The sequence below is a fragment of the Schistosoma mansoni genome, assembly GCF_000237925.1.
Source record: "Schistosoma mansoni, WGS project CABG00000000 data, chromosome 1 unplaced supercontig 0076, strain Puerto Rico, whole genome shotgun sequence".
NCBI classification, from domain to species: domain Eukaryota; kingdom Metazoa; phylum Platyhelminthes; class Trematoda; order Strigeidida; family Schistosomatidae; genus Schistosoma; species Schistosoma mansoni.
In genome coordinates this window covers 747,031-760,084 of record NW_017385990.1, presented here as the reverse complement: position 1 = coordinate 760,084, position 13,054 = coordinate 747,031, and the positions used below count along the sequence as shown (strand labels likewise).

Here is a 13,054-nt window from a genome sequence, read left to right as displayed (position 1 = left end):
TGATTAGAAGACTGGGTACAACTCAAGAACGGTAAATCATATAATAATAGTTCATAGATCAAAATAAAGCTTATAATAAGAGGGATATGAACATGAATAGTTTAGTTGGTTAACAATTATACAATAAGGAATATATGCATAGTGTTGGTTCATAAATAGATCCCAAATTTACCATTTATTGTCCTTATCGGGGCATAACATAATCAACCATATCAAATAGCAGGTCACCTAATTTCGCAAATCCCCTCCTTATAAGTCCATTTATTTATTTCTTGTTAGTTATTATTTAGAACTGCCGTGTATTTCTGTCAAAAAAATCTACGATTTCCTCATTATATCTAGCTTGAATAACTTATCTTCAATCATTTGGTAGTCCTTCAAAATGGCGACAATGGCTGAATTTATACAGCAATCTGAAATAAATGATGGAATACGTTTTTCCTGGAATGCTTGGCCTATTTCTCGGCTAGAATCTGCTCAGTGTGTGGTGCCTATTGGATGTTTGTATACTCTGTTCAAAGAACGTTATGATTTCCCACCAATTAATTATGATCCAGTGTTCTGCAGTCGATGTCGTGGTATTCTTAACCCCTATTGTCCGGTAAATTCCTTTAGATTGATGAAGGATCCCCACATTTTTCATATTTTTACCAGTGACCAAGCTGTTATTCGCTAGTGGTTAAAACTATTTGATCATAGATTCGAACCCTACCTCATCTACTTCGGTTTAAGTAGTCAAGGAGCATGTATATTCCATACATAATGTAAATGTATTTCGTAGCATAGTATATGGATATCTGTGCACGGTTATTAAATCGCACTTATACAAGTTGTCTTTCTAAGAAGATTAACTACCACTATTTTCCGAGGTTTACGTTTTAATTTCAACTTTATGTGTTAGAATACAAGTTTTAAGCAAGACCATACTATTTATATTTTATTAACCATAAGTCACTTGAATGTACCTATTTACGTAATTATGTTGAACAAAGTCATTTTACAAGCTAGTACCATCCAAAGGATTATCTTATTACACTCCAATTGCTCAGCGTTCAGCTACACTGGTTTCAATCATTGCAAAATTGTTATATTTTCATCTCAGTTGGTGATGATACATTTTACTAATGAATTTTGAAAATATTCAGTTCAAGCATGAGGTTAACTGACCGTTTGGATTCATATAACTAACAAATCTAACTCATTGCTACGTGTTATTTTATGGGTTATAAGGTGCACAAGTCAATATATACATTTGAACTATCATTGAAAGGTATTTCACTTTAACCCAATTAAGTAGCATTGCAGAAGCATGAATACTCGTCTTCTATGGGCTACACATTCTGTATGAAGTGTAGCGTTACTCTTTGATTTTATTGAAATCGAAACAGATGAATTGAAGTCAAAACTTTCTGACCAAATGTTGAGATTCAATGGGTTTAACCGATTGGTCACCACATTCTTATGTATTTTTATCTCACCTTGTTATTTAGAATCCATTTACACAGTATACTTTTCCCGATAGAATTAGATTATATTGTTTGATCCAATGACGATATTGATCCTTTTTTTTATCATCTTCATTTATTTATAGTTTGATATTAGAACTCGTACATGGACATGTTGTTTATGTAATACACGAAATAGTTTTCCACCTCAATATGCAGGAATGACTGAACAAAAATTACCCGCAGAATTGATGGCTCAGTTTACTACACTTGAATATACCATCCCAGTAAGTCTTTTTTTTAGTTTATCCAAGTGTATTATGTAAGAATACATGTTAAATTGTTCCGTAGTTATCTTTAATTTTGTGTATCATCTAGCTTTTATATTTATTTATTGTGAATAACTTGCCGAAGTTCAATATTACATTCCTACTACTTGCAAACTCACATGACTTTAGTCGCGCATCGCTTACATAACAATTGCCACCGGGTTTAATCAATTTCTTGATGACGATTTTTAAACATCGAGAATCATTCAATGTTCTTAACTCAGAGAGTCCAAGTTTCATAAGTATAACATATAACTGCTGTTATCTGTGCATTATTCCATCGAAGTTTTTTAAGATCAGCATCGAACTCTACTATAATTGACGCATATTAACATACCTCATTCTGACTACAATGATGGACGGATTAAATGTGATTGGGGTAGCCTTATGTATCATCTCACAGTAGGACAATATCATATCTATACTTGATTTCGGATTTTTATCTAGATAACAAATCTACATCGCTATCACATACTTTGTTCAGTGATACTTCCAGAATGTCATCGATGAAAATTTGAAGAGTAGTGAGATTGTGCAACCATACCTAGTCCCATTGGAATTTCGAAAATCATGCAATTAATAAATAAAGGGGATATTGTACGTTGGAGAATTTCGTTTAAATATGAACATAGTGAAGATTTACTTGTTAGTTGGTTTACACTGTTTAAGAAAAAAAATAAAATGAAAAGCTACACTTTTCTACCAGAATTATGATTATTATTATTGGTTGTTCACTTTACCTGCCTTGGTTTCCGTCCTGTTAATTTTTCCTGGCTGTACCACTGTGGCCAATCAGTTATCATCAAAGTAGGACCCAGTTTTAGTGTTTATCGATCTAAGTTGCCATAAACTCCAGATCAACATAGCTGGACAGGAAGTCGATAAGATGAGAAATAAAGAAGAGGATTTAATTTCAGCTACAGTGGGAAATACAATTAGAAAGTATTTTATTTATTTATTTAAACACATGAACATTGGTACAAGGAGGAACCAAGTAGATATTTGCCACATAAATCATTCGATTTGTGTGAGGGCTGGAATACTGCCCGGGTGCTCAAACTGAGACTGGTGGTTTTCTTAGGGGGACACACCCGGAGCCTTTGACCTGATGATCTGATGCACAAGGCAGTGGAGCAACGTCAGGAGATCTAGTCGCATGGTAGCCGACAGCTAACAATAGGTTCATACACCATTTGTTTCTTCAAGATCCTTAAGCCAGCCCACGTGCACCATTGGTTTGGAATCAGGGTTTTCCAACTCCCCTAGGTGGATGTTCCATATCTACCAACCCGGTTAGAGCGCTGGACATTCGCTTTTCGTCCTCTCAATTTCGTACACAACAGTAATGCGGCGAGAAGGCAGTGAGTAGGACTTTTGTGGTTTTATGCACGTGGCCATGTGAGAGCCTTTCGAGCGGAAGTGCTAACTTTCCCCAATCTCGGTCGTGCCAGGGCATTAGGGGGAGCAATTAGAAAGAAAAAAACATGATCAAATAATTAAGATTTAAGAATGTTATTCAAATCAGAATTTGGATGGAGATTAATACCCCCATGAAACCGTAGCTGATTTCATGCCTTGTCATTTATTCTCTCCAAATACTTGTATGGCAGATGAGATTGATATACATATGTGGCAGGCACTAAGTTGTTCATGTAACTGGCAGGTTTCTTTTATTGTTTATTTTTTCCCAAGGGAACTGTTTTGATTCTTCAAACATTCAACATCTAAACAGTCAATGACCTATAGATAATTGAGAACCTGGCACACTTGTGTTTTGACCTAACTCACAACACCACATCTAAATAACGTTGCATATCATTTTTAAAAATTAACTTTGCATTATAGAATAAATAGATATACTCTTTGATTACTTACTTACTTACTTACTTACTTACTTACTCACTTACTTACTTACTTACTTACTTACTTACTTACCTACTTACTTACTTACTTACTTACGCTTGTTACTCCACCCGTCGTGGAGGAGCATAGGCCGCGCACCAGTCTTTGATTACTAAATAATTTTAAATAAATTGTTGTATGTATAGTGACATGTATACATTTATATTTGTACTCTATTTTTTTAGAAAGTTCAACTTGTTCCTCCTATTTTTATTTTTGTTATTGATACATGTATTGAAGAACCAGAATTTACTCATCTTAAAGTAAGTTAGTTGTAAATATTGGCAATTCTTTCATCTTCACAAAGTATATTTATTATTTATTTGAACACATAAATATTGGTACAAAGGAGCACCAGATACATATGCACCACACAAATCTTATCTGATTTGTGTGAGGGCTGTGATACTACCCGAGTGCCCAAACCGAAACAGGTGGTTTTCTTAGGGAACCACACCCGGAGCCTTTGACCTAACGGCCTGATCCACAAAGCGGTGGAGCATCGTGAGAAGATGCAGTCCCATGGCAGCCTGTGACCAACGATTGATTCATACTCCATTTGTTCCTTCAGGATCCCGGAGCCAGCCCATGTGCACCATTGGTTTAGAATGAGGTTTTTTCGACTCCCCTAGGTGAACTTTCCGTGTCCACCAACCTGGTTAAAGCGTTGGACATTCACTTTTCGTCTTCTTAATTTCGTAAACAACACCCCTGCTACGAGAAGGCAGTGAGTAGGAATTCCCTGACAGGCTATATACGCGTGGCCATGTGATAGCAAAGTATATCTTACCCCCCAACTTCCTGTTCATTCAGTAAATGAATGTATACTGTATATTGTAATATAATATTCATTAGTGATTTCATTTCAAACCTTAAGATTTACACTAGTGATGTTTGTCATCAGAGATTTTAGGCTGTCCTACACTGGAGATGTTCATAGCAAATAGTTGCCAGTTTTATTTATTTGTTTATTCAAACACATACATATTGGTACAAAAGGGCACCAGGTACATATGCGCCACACAAAATAATGAAAGTAGGAAGAGAAGGGATGAAAAGATAAAGCGGACTGAAATGTACAACCAGAAGACTCCTTCAGTTAGGAAAGTTAGAACCACTCTTTATGAAGAAAGTAAAAGAAGGTTACAGCAGGATCGCCACTGGCTTCTATTCTGAGCCATATCTGATAACGTCTCTAGCTACTGTGTTGCACCATCTCTCGGACCCCAGCCAGGGAGTCGTGAAGGACCAACAGAAGCTAGCCCTTTGCAGTTTTCTTTCATGCCACGACGCCATGTCATACACTGACCTCCTCTCCACTTTTTCCAACCAGTCCCAGAGTCGGCAAATAATGCACGACGTGGAAGTCTCTGGGACGACATTCATAGAACATGTCCAAGCCACCGAAGTCGGTGTTTCAAGATGGTGAAACCAATTGAATTATCGTCTCTGCGCCCGAACACACGATGCCGAACCTCTGCATTACTAACATGGTGTTGCCACTGTATGTCAGCAATCCTTCGGAGACAACGATGATCGAACACAAAGAGTCGTCTAACATCCTCAACTCGGAGAGGCCAGGTTTCACAAGCATAGAGCAAAACTGCTCTCACCGACGCGTTGTAGATCCGACCTTTTACAGCCAGACTAACATCACGAAGGCGCCAAAGATGGCCCAGATTGGCATAAGCCGCTCTGGCTTTCATTATACGTGCATCAATCTCATCACTCACGCCACCACCAGCACTTATATAGCTACCTAAATACACGAACTTCTCAACTACTTCAATCTGCTCACCATCCAGGGTGAGTACAGGATGAGAATCCTGCCAGTCTTGTAGGAGTACTTTGCACTTGGAGGGTGCAAAGCACATATCGTACCTGCGGACACTGATTGCCAACTGATTAAGTGCGGATTGCATGCCTTGGGCATTATCACACAGTAAGACAATATCATCCGCATACTCGAGGTCGAGAAGTCGTTCTCCAGGCAGCAGATCCACACCGCCATTACTTACATCCATCAGAGCTGTTTCCAGGATGTCGTCGATAGCAAAGTTGAAGAGGAATGGTGAGATCGGGCAACCCTACCTAACCCCACTGCTCGAATGGAACAAGGGAGAAAGGTGGTTGTATGCCCTCACTCTGCCTGAGGTGTTCGTATACAGGGCCTTTAAGATGTTAATGAACTTCTCAGACACACCCTTCTTCAATAGACAATCCCAGAGAACAGTCCTGTCCAACGAATCGAAGGCAGCCCTGATATCAAGAAACACTACGATTGTTGGCCTGTGATAAGTGTGACGGTGTTCTAACATTTGGCGGAGGGTGAAGATGTGATCAATGCATCCTCGACCAGAACGAAAACCAGCCTGTTCCTCGCGAGTCAATCGTTCTCGGGTTTTAAACAACCTACGAAGAATGACAGAAGCCAATAGTTTGGACGCAATCGGAAGTAGACTTATCCCCCGATAGTTGTTACAGGAACAACGTGAACCCTTTTTAAGGATAGGGACGACTATTGACTCATTCCATGATGTTGGAACACTTTCTGACTCCCAAACCTTTGCAAACAACACCGTCAGTTCCTTAGCCAGAAAGTCACCACCATCTTTAAAAAGAGCCGGAGGTAAGTCATCTGGGCCCGGTGATTTGTAGCGTTTCAAGAGTTGGAGTTCCTTGCGGACTTCCGCCTCGTTTGGTGGATCAGTCGTCACCGACCATGGGGGGCAGGACAAACTGGTTGATGTTGCTGGAGTAGCAGGCCAGTTGAACTGCCCTTCGAAAAATTCCGCCCATCGTCCAAGACGTCGAGAAATGTTAGTGATTGGCATCCCATCATCCTCGTAGATTGTTTCACTCACACCAAACTTCTTGCTGCCAGTGGCTCGGATGAGTTGGAAGAGCTTCCGGCAGTTACCAGATGCAGCTGCTGCTTCCATCTCATTAGCACGCTCCGACCACCAGGCTTCTCGGTCCTTACGCAAGCTTTGCCCGATTTCACTACGTAACAGCCTTCGTTTGTGGTCAAACTCACGGTCACCCGGAGTAGACTGACGGGCTTCGGTCAGTTATAAGGAGCCAGAAGAAACTCAGTGCTTATAAGCGGGACGTTTCGCGAAGCCGCAGGCGGCTTTACTCGCCATTTTCATGGCGTCATGAAGACGCAACCAATGTTCATCTATACTTTTCGGTGGGATGGTAGCTAGCCTAGAAGCTAGCTCGGCTCGATACTTACTTGCAACAGAAGTTGCAGCCAGTTTACTAACATCGATCCGTTGATGGCGGTCAATCCTTCGGCCACTGAAAAGTAAGGTGAGATTGGCGCAGACCAGGGCATGATCAGACTCCAGATAGGTACTCCAAAAGGAGCGGCAGTCTTGTACACAACCACGCCAGCGGTAGCTGATCGCGATGTGATCAATTTGAGTCCAGGCTTGAGATGCAGAAGGAGGACGCCAGGTGGCACACCGGCGATGACTGTGCCGGAAGTTAGTGCTAGCCAGAAACAGGTTGTGGTCTGTGCACAGTTGCAGCAAACGGTCCCCGTTATTTGTCCTGTGACCAACAAGTCCCCATCGGCCACCTAAACGACTCTCTTCTGTGCCTAGACGCCCTACCTGTGCATTCAAGTCTCCGGCTAATACTACAATATCTGTCGAACGCGCATTCTGGAGAAGAACTGTTAACTGGTGGTAAAACTCATCCTTGATTGCATCCGGGCTGCAATCTGTCGGGGCATAGGCGGAGATGACGAAAAGACACCGTTTCTCACGCCGGTTTCTTCTCACTTTGATGGAACTTTCTAATCTAACAGCACATAACCGACTGTTAATGGGGATCCAATCGATTAGTGCTGCCTCAGCTCTAGCGCTTAGTGCAACACCAACGCCAGCACGACCAGACAAAGATGCCACAGAGTCCCCGGATAAGCGCACGTGAAACAAGCTTTTCGAAGCGACAGATGGAGAGCGAATTTGTAGTACTTCACTAGAGCCTTGAATACAGGTCTCGGATAGATAGCGAACATCAACATTAAGACTTTCTAAAGACATAGCCAGCCCTATCTGTTGTCTGATCTGCATTAGTGTGCGAACGTTGAAGGAAGCCAGCTTGAACGGCGTACGTGGTTTCAGAAAGACTGTTTCAGTATTCGTAATCGGTGGAAGCATTCACTTTCAACCAGACAGTGACTGGAGATCGTTTAGATAGGACAGAGTTTCCACCATGGGCGAGCTACTGCATAAGTTGGAAAGGAAGGATACACAATTTGGGAATAAAGGGAGTGAAAAAGCGACGTAGTAAATAATAATAATAATAATAATAATAATAATAATAATAATAATAATAATAATTCTTCTATTAGGAACGAGAGCAGTGTAGTTAGTGTAGTGCGTCATTTCATGTCATTTGTGTGTGGGCTGTGATACTGCCCGGGTGCCCAAACCGAAACAGGTGGTTTTCTTAGGGGGCCACACCCCGAGCCTTCGACCTAAAGGTCTGATCCACAAGGCAGTGGAGCATCGTGAGAAGATGCAGTCCCATGGCAGCCTGTGACCAACGATTGATTCATACTCCATTTGTTCCTTCAGGATCCCGGAGCCAGCCCATGTGCACCATTGGTTTAGAATGAGGGTTTTCCAACTCCCCTAGGTGAACGCACCGTGTCCACCAACCCGGTTAAAGAGCCGGATATTCGCTTTTCGTCCTCTCACTTTCGTGAACAACACCCCACCACGAGAAGGCAGTGAGTGGGACTTCCCTGGCAGAGGCTATATATTCGCGTGGCCATGTGAGAGCATTTCGAGAGGGTGAGCGGACTCTCCCCACTCTTGGTCGTACCAGGGCATTTGGGGGCAGTTGCCAGTATCCTTAGCTGAATTTCTTTTATTTTTGTTTTTCTTTCCTACTTATAACCTTAACAGTTTAAATGAGATAAATATGATATTGAAATGTTCAATTCTGTTTCTCATTATGAATAACGTTCACTTTTTCTTCCCTTTGTCAGTTTGAATTACTTACTTACGCCTGTTACTCCCAATGGAGGATGGGCCGCCGATCAGCATTCTCCAACTCATTCTGTCCTGGGCTTTCCTTTCTAGTTCTATCCAATTTTTGTTCATTTTTCTCATGTCTGTCTCTATTTTTCGATGTAATGTGTTCTTTGGTCTTCCTCTTCTCCTTTGGCCTTCAGGATTCCATGTGAGGGCTTGTCTTGTATCAGTTTGAATGATGTAATAAAAATAAATGAAACATGCTAATATGCATTTATCATATTCCAGAAGCAAATTGATACTTAACAAATAGCAAACATATATATGGTTAACCCTTTTTTGTTTTTGAAAATAATACAACTCACACTATCCTTCACTGGGGTACCTGCTACTGTTTCACCGTTTCTCAATGTTTCCCATATCTCATTTAGTCATGAGCAACGTTGAACCTAGTACACATGTACAGCATTTCAAGTTGCCATAGTAAGGTGAAATTATCTAAGCAAATCAGAGTAGTAGCAATAGTAACAGTATCAGCGGTAATAGGAAAGATTAAACATAGATAGTATACTTCTAAAAGAGAACAATTTCGTGGAATAGGAATGTATAAGATTATTTTCAAATTGAAGACCTAGGAGAAGACAAAGAGTGAAAACATATGCACCATTGTAACGGATTCTGAACCATGTCACGCATCATCTCCATCCACTGGTTATGATAATCGTGCAGATCACAACCAGATAGTTTAGGTCTGCATACACGGATCAATCCAACAGTCATTGACTTCATAAATTGGTGCTATATCTTGGTTTTTCCACCTTTAACTTTTTTTTCAAACTACTCTTACACTGGTAAATAGCTAAAAGTAGTAACAGTAACATGGTGAAGCCTAGTAGGCCCTTATGGAGAAGAGTGCTACATCGAAGCACGGCACAACTACCGGGGCTCAATAGCTGTTTTTACATTGCATGTAAATACATATAAATACTTATCGTAAACTTACAAATGTGGGAAGTATATTGAGACATTCTTTCAAAGAGCTTATTTATCAACATGGACTGATAAAACATTTCTGACTATCAATAAAGCGGAAATCCAAATCGTTGTAAAAAAAATAGTAAATACTGTACCCATTGAACAAATTGATGATGATCGTGACTTGGTACCCTAGTATCAAACCTGATATCATTTAAAGTGTGACAGGTATTGGGTTCGAGTCTCAATGTATGAACATCAACACTAGAATGCAGGTGTTTTAAGTTGATAAGTAACATTAGACCTCTATTTGTGGTACGGGTTCCACTGTTGGAGAGTATTCTTCATTTTCCGTTAAGTAAACGTCACCTTAAAGTAATTTGTAGCTTTGTAACCTGTTAGCTCATATTTAGCAGGTATGTTTGCTTTAAATATTGATTAAAAGTTTTATCGAATTCACTTTCTTCTCATAGGAGTCTATTCAATTATCATTGAGTTTCCTACCACCACATGCTTTTGTTGGTTTGATCACTTTTGGGAAAATGGTACATGTTCATGAATTGGAAGCAGGACCTATTTCTAAATCATGGGTATTTAAAGGGACAAAAGATTATACAGGGAATCAAATTCAGGTATGGAAAAAATGTAATTCTTCCCTCCTTTTTTAATATGTTAGTCCTTTATTGCATTTTCATTTTTTAAAAACACTTTTATGCTCATGATTTCTCCACTGTAGCTGGTACCTTGATGTGATACGTCATGGTTAGATATAGTTATAATCTAATCGAGCTATATTGGTTGGAACATATTTTCCTTTAGTTTCTAATATACCAGGGAGGGATAGTGCTTAAAGCAGCTAACCCGTGGTCCGAGGGCGAAGCCATACTTCAGACTGTGCACGAATGTGATGACCATGTGGTATTTTCCTCAAAACTAGCACACTCCTTAACCCAAGAATCTGTCGCCAGCGGCAAGGCCTTTCGGATAATAGAACTACCTCATCTAGAACTGTTTGTAAAAGTGCTATATGTTACTGACCTCAAGTAGTTATCCCTTGTGATCTGGGGTCATGCTTTCAGGTCTTCAAGTTCACAGCTAATCCAGTTTCGTGTACAGGTCCTTCTAGAAGAAATATCTTTCCATCGTGTGGAAAACCAAAAGGTGACAACCGCCCTGACATCTCTAACATCACGCAAGATCACCTTATCTTATCACTCAACTAAACGAAAGAATTAAAAAACCCTGGAATAATGGATCAGTGTATATTTTTGTCCGGATCATATTCCGCGTCTACTATTTCTTCTGTAACCTAGTACCTTAGACTTGTTCATTTATATCTCTAACCTGCACAGTCAACCTGAAGCCGACGCAAGCTAAGCTCCTATTGCTCCGCTATACTCAAGCCTTTCTTTAGCCCCCACCCCGAGCCAGTGATCAGCGCCTATTCTACTCAATACATTCATGACCTATTACTCGTTCAATAATATGGAGTAAAGTATTGTCCACACGTCAAGAGAGTTAGGAGATTACAATAACGGCATAACTATGCTATAAGCAGAGGAGTTAAGTAATGAATTTGTAATTAATTAACAGTCAATTAGGAAAGGTACAACACTCAATAACGGTTTATACATCATATACGAGCTGACAAACAGGAAAATACTATAATTTAAGTGTATACTGATCAAAAACTAAAAATGTAAACATTTACTTTAGGTAATACAGTTTTAAAAGTTTCGATTTTCCAATACTTCTTCCTATTAAAATATTCAGTCAGTCAGTCAGGTACTACGTAGGACCAGGCACATATATGCATCGGTCCAAGTTGTCATACCTCGTTGGCACAACAAGATCAACACCGGATTCATAGTAGTTAATTTAGTGGTGGTAGTATATAAAAGATAGGTTGTATATAAGGATATAGTACAGAAAGAAAGGCAGATATGAAGCAATTTTAATCTCAAGGTTTAAGGGAAGATAAAGAGTGTATTCACCTACGCCATTGTGATCGATTCTGAGCCATGTCACCTAGAGTCTCCGAACATTGGTTACGATAGTCACACGGACCCCAACCAAATAGTCTGCATCTACCAACATGGCTCAGACTAGAAGTTAGTGACTTCAAGCTCTGATGCCACGTTTTGGTTTCACCGTCCCTAACTTTCTTCCAACCATCGCCAATACTAGTTAGCATAGCGCATGTATAATGAAAGCCAGAGCGGCTTATGCCAATCTGGGCCATCTTTGGCGCCTTCGTGATGTTAGTCTGGCTGTAAAAGGTCGGATCTACAACGCGTCGGTGAGAGCAGTTTTGCTCTATGCTTGTGAAACCTGGCCTCTCCGAGTTGAGGATGTTAGACGACTCTTTGTGTTCGATCATCGTTGTCTCCGAAGGATTGCTGACATACAGTGGCAACACCATGTTAGTAATGCAGAGGTTCGGCATCGTGTGTTCGGGCGCAGAGACGATAATTCAATTGGTGTCACCATCCTGAAACACCGACTTCGGTGGCTTGGACATGTTTTACGAATGTCGTCCCAGAGACTTCCACGTCGTGCATTATTTGCCGACTCTGGGACTGGTTGGAAAAAGCGGAGAGGAGGTCAGTGTATGACATGGTGTCGTGGCATGAAAGAAAACTGCAAAGGGCTAGCTTCTGTTGGTCCTTCACGACTCCCTGACTGGGGTCCGAGAGATGGTGCAACACAGTAGCTAGAGACGTTATCAGATATGGCTCAGAATAGAAGCCAGTGGCGATCCTGCTGCAACCTTCTTTTACTTTCTACATAAAGAATGGTTCTAACTTTCTTAACTGAAGGAGTCTTCTGGTTGTACATTTCAGTCCGCCTTATCTTTTCATCCCTTCTCTTCCTACTTTCATTATTTTGTGTGGCGCATATGTACCTGGTGCCCTTTTGTACCAATATATATGTGTTTAAATAAATAAATAAATAAAGCATAGCGCATCGTGATAATCGGTGTTCAGGCATGCGTAACACGTGGCCTAGATTCAGGTACATCCAGTTGACACGGTCTAAATCGGATGAAAAAGGCGTTATGGATTCTCTTGGTAGCCAATATCCAACTTAAATATAAGAAAAAAAGTTGATTTAACTAGTTTTAATGACTTCGTATCTGTAACATGTAACTGTCACTAAAAAAAGTAAGAGTAATGCCATTAATTTTGACGAGGAAATGAACACAGTGGTCTTGAGTGCTGTTAGAGGTATGAAGGTAGTTATCAATTCCCGGTCGCCCACACCGTGGAAGGGTTCTTCTAGAAGTACCTGGAAAGGAAATTGGGTTAGAAGTGGTCTTAATGATCGCAGTGCACAAGGGACAACTGCTTGATGTCGGTCACACACTACCTTTTTGTAGGTAGTTTCCGTGTTAGCTCCTACTTGTTGG

General features: G+C 40.5%; 1 protein-coding gene across 1 annotated transcript in view; it reads left to right on the top strand.

Annotated features, from left to right (window-relative positions):
* Window positions 1-345: 345 nt before the first annotated feature.
* Smp_099310 (protein transport protein Sec23, putative) overlaps window positions 346-13,054 on the top strand; it is a gene marked incomplete at its 3' end in the record, with an annotated part of 34,253 nt that continues 21,544 nt past the window's right edge. The window contains exons 1-4 of the mRNA XM_018791770.1: window positions 346-601; window positions 1,592-1,732; window positions 3,862-3,939; window positions 10,119-10,277. Of these exons, the coding sequence (XP_018645091.1) occupies window positions 383-601; window positions 1,592-1,732; window positions 3,862-3,939; window positions 10,119-10,277 (597 nt within the window). The 5' untranslated portion in view covers window positions 346-382. The remainder of the gene's footprint in view (window positions 602-1,591; window positions 1,733-3,861; window positions 3,940-10,118; window positions 10,278-13,054) is intronic.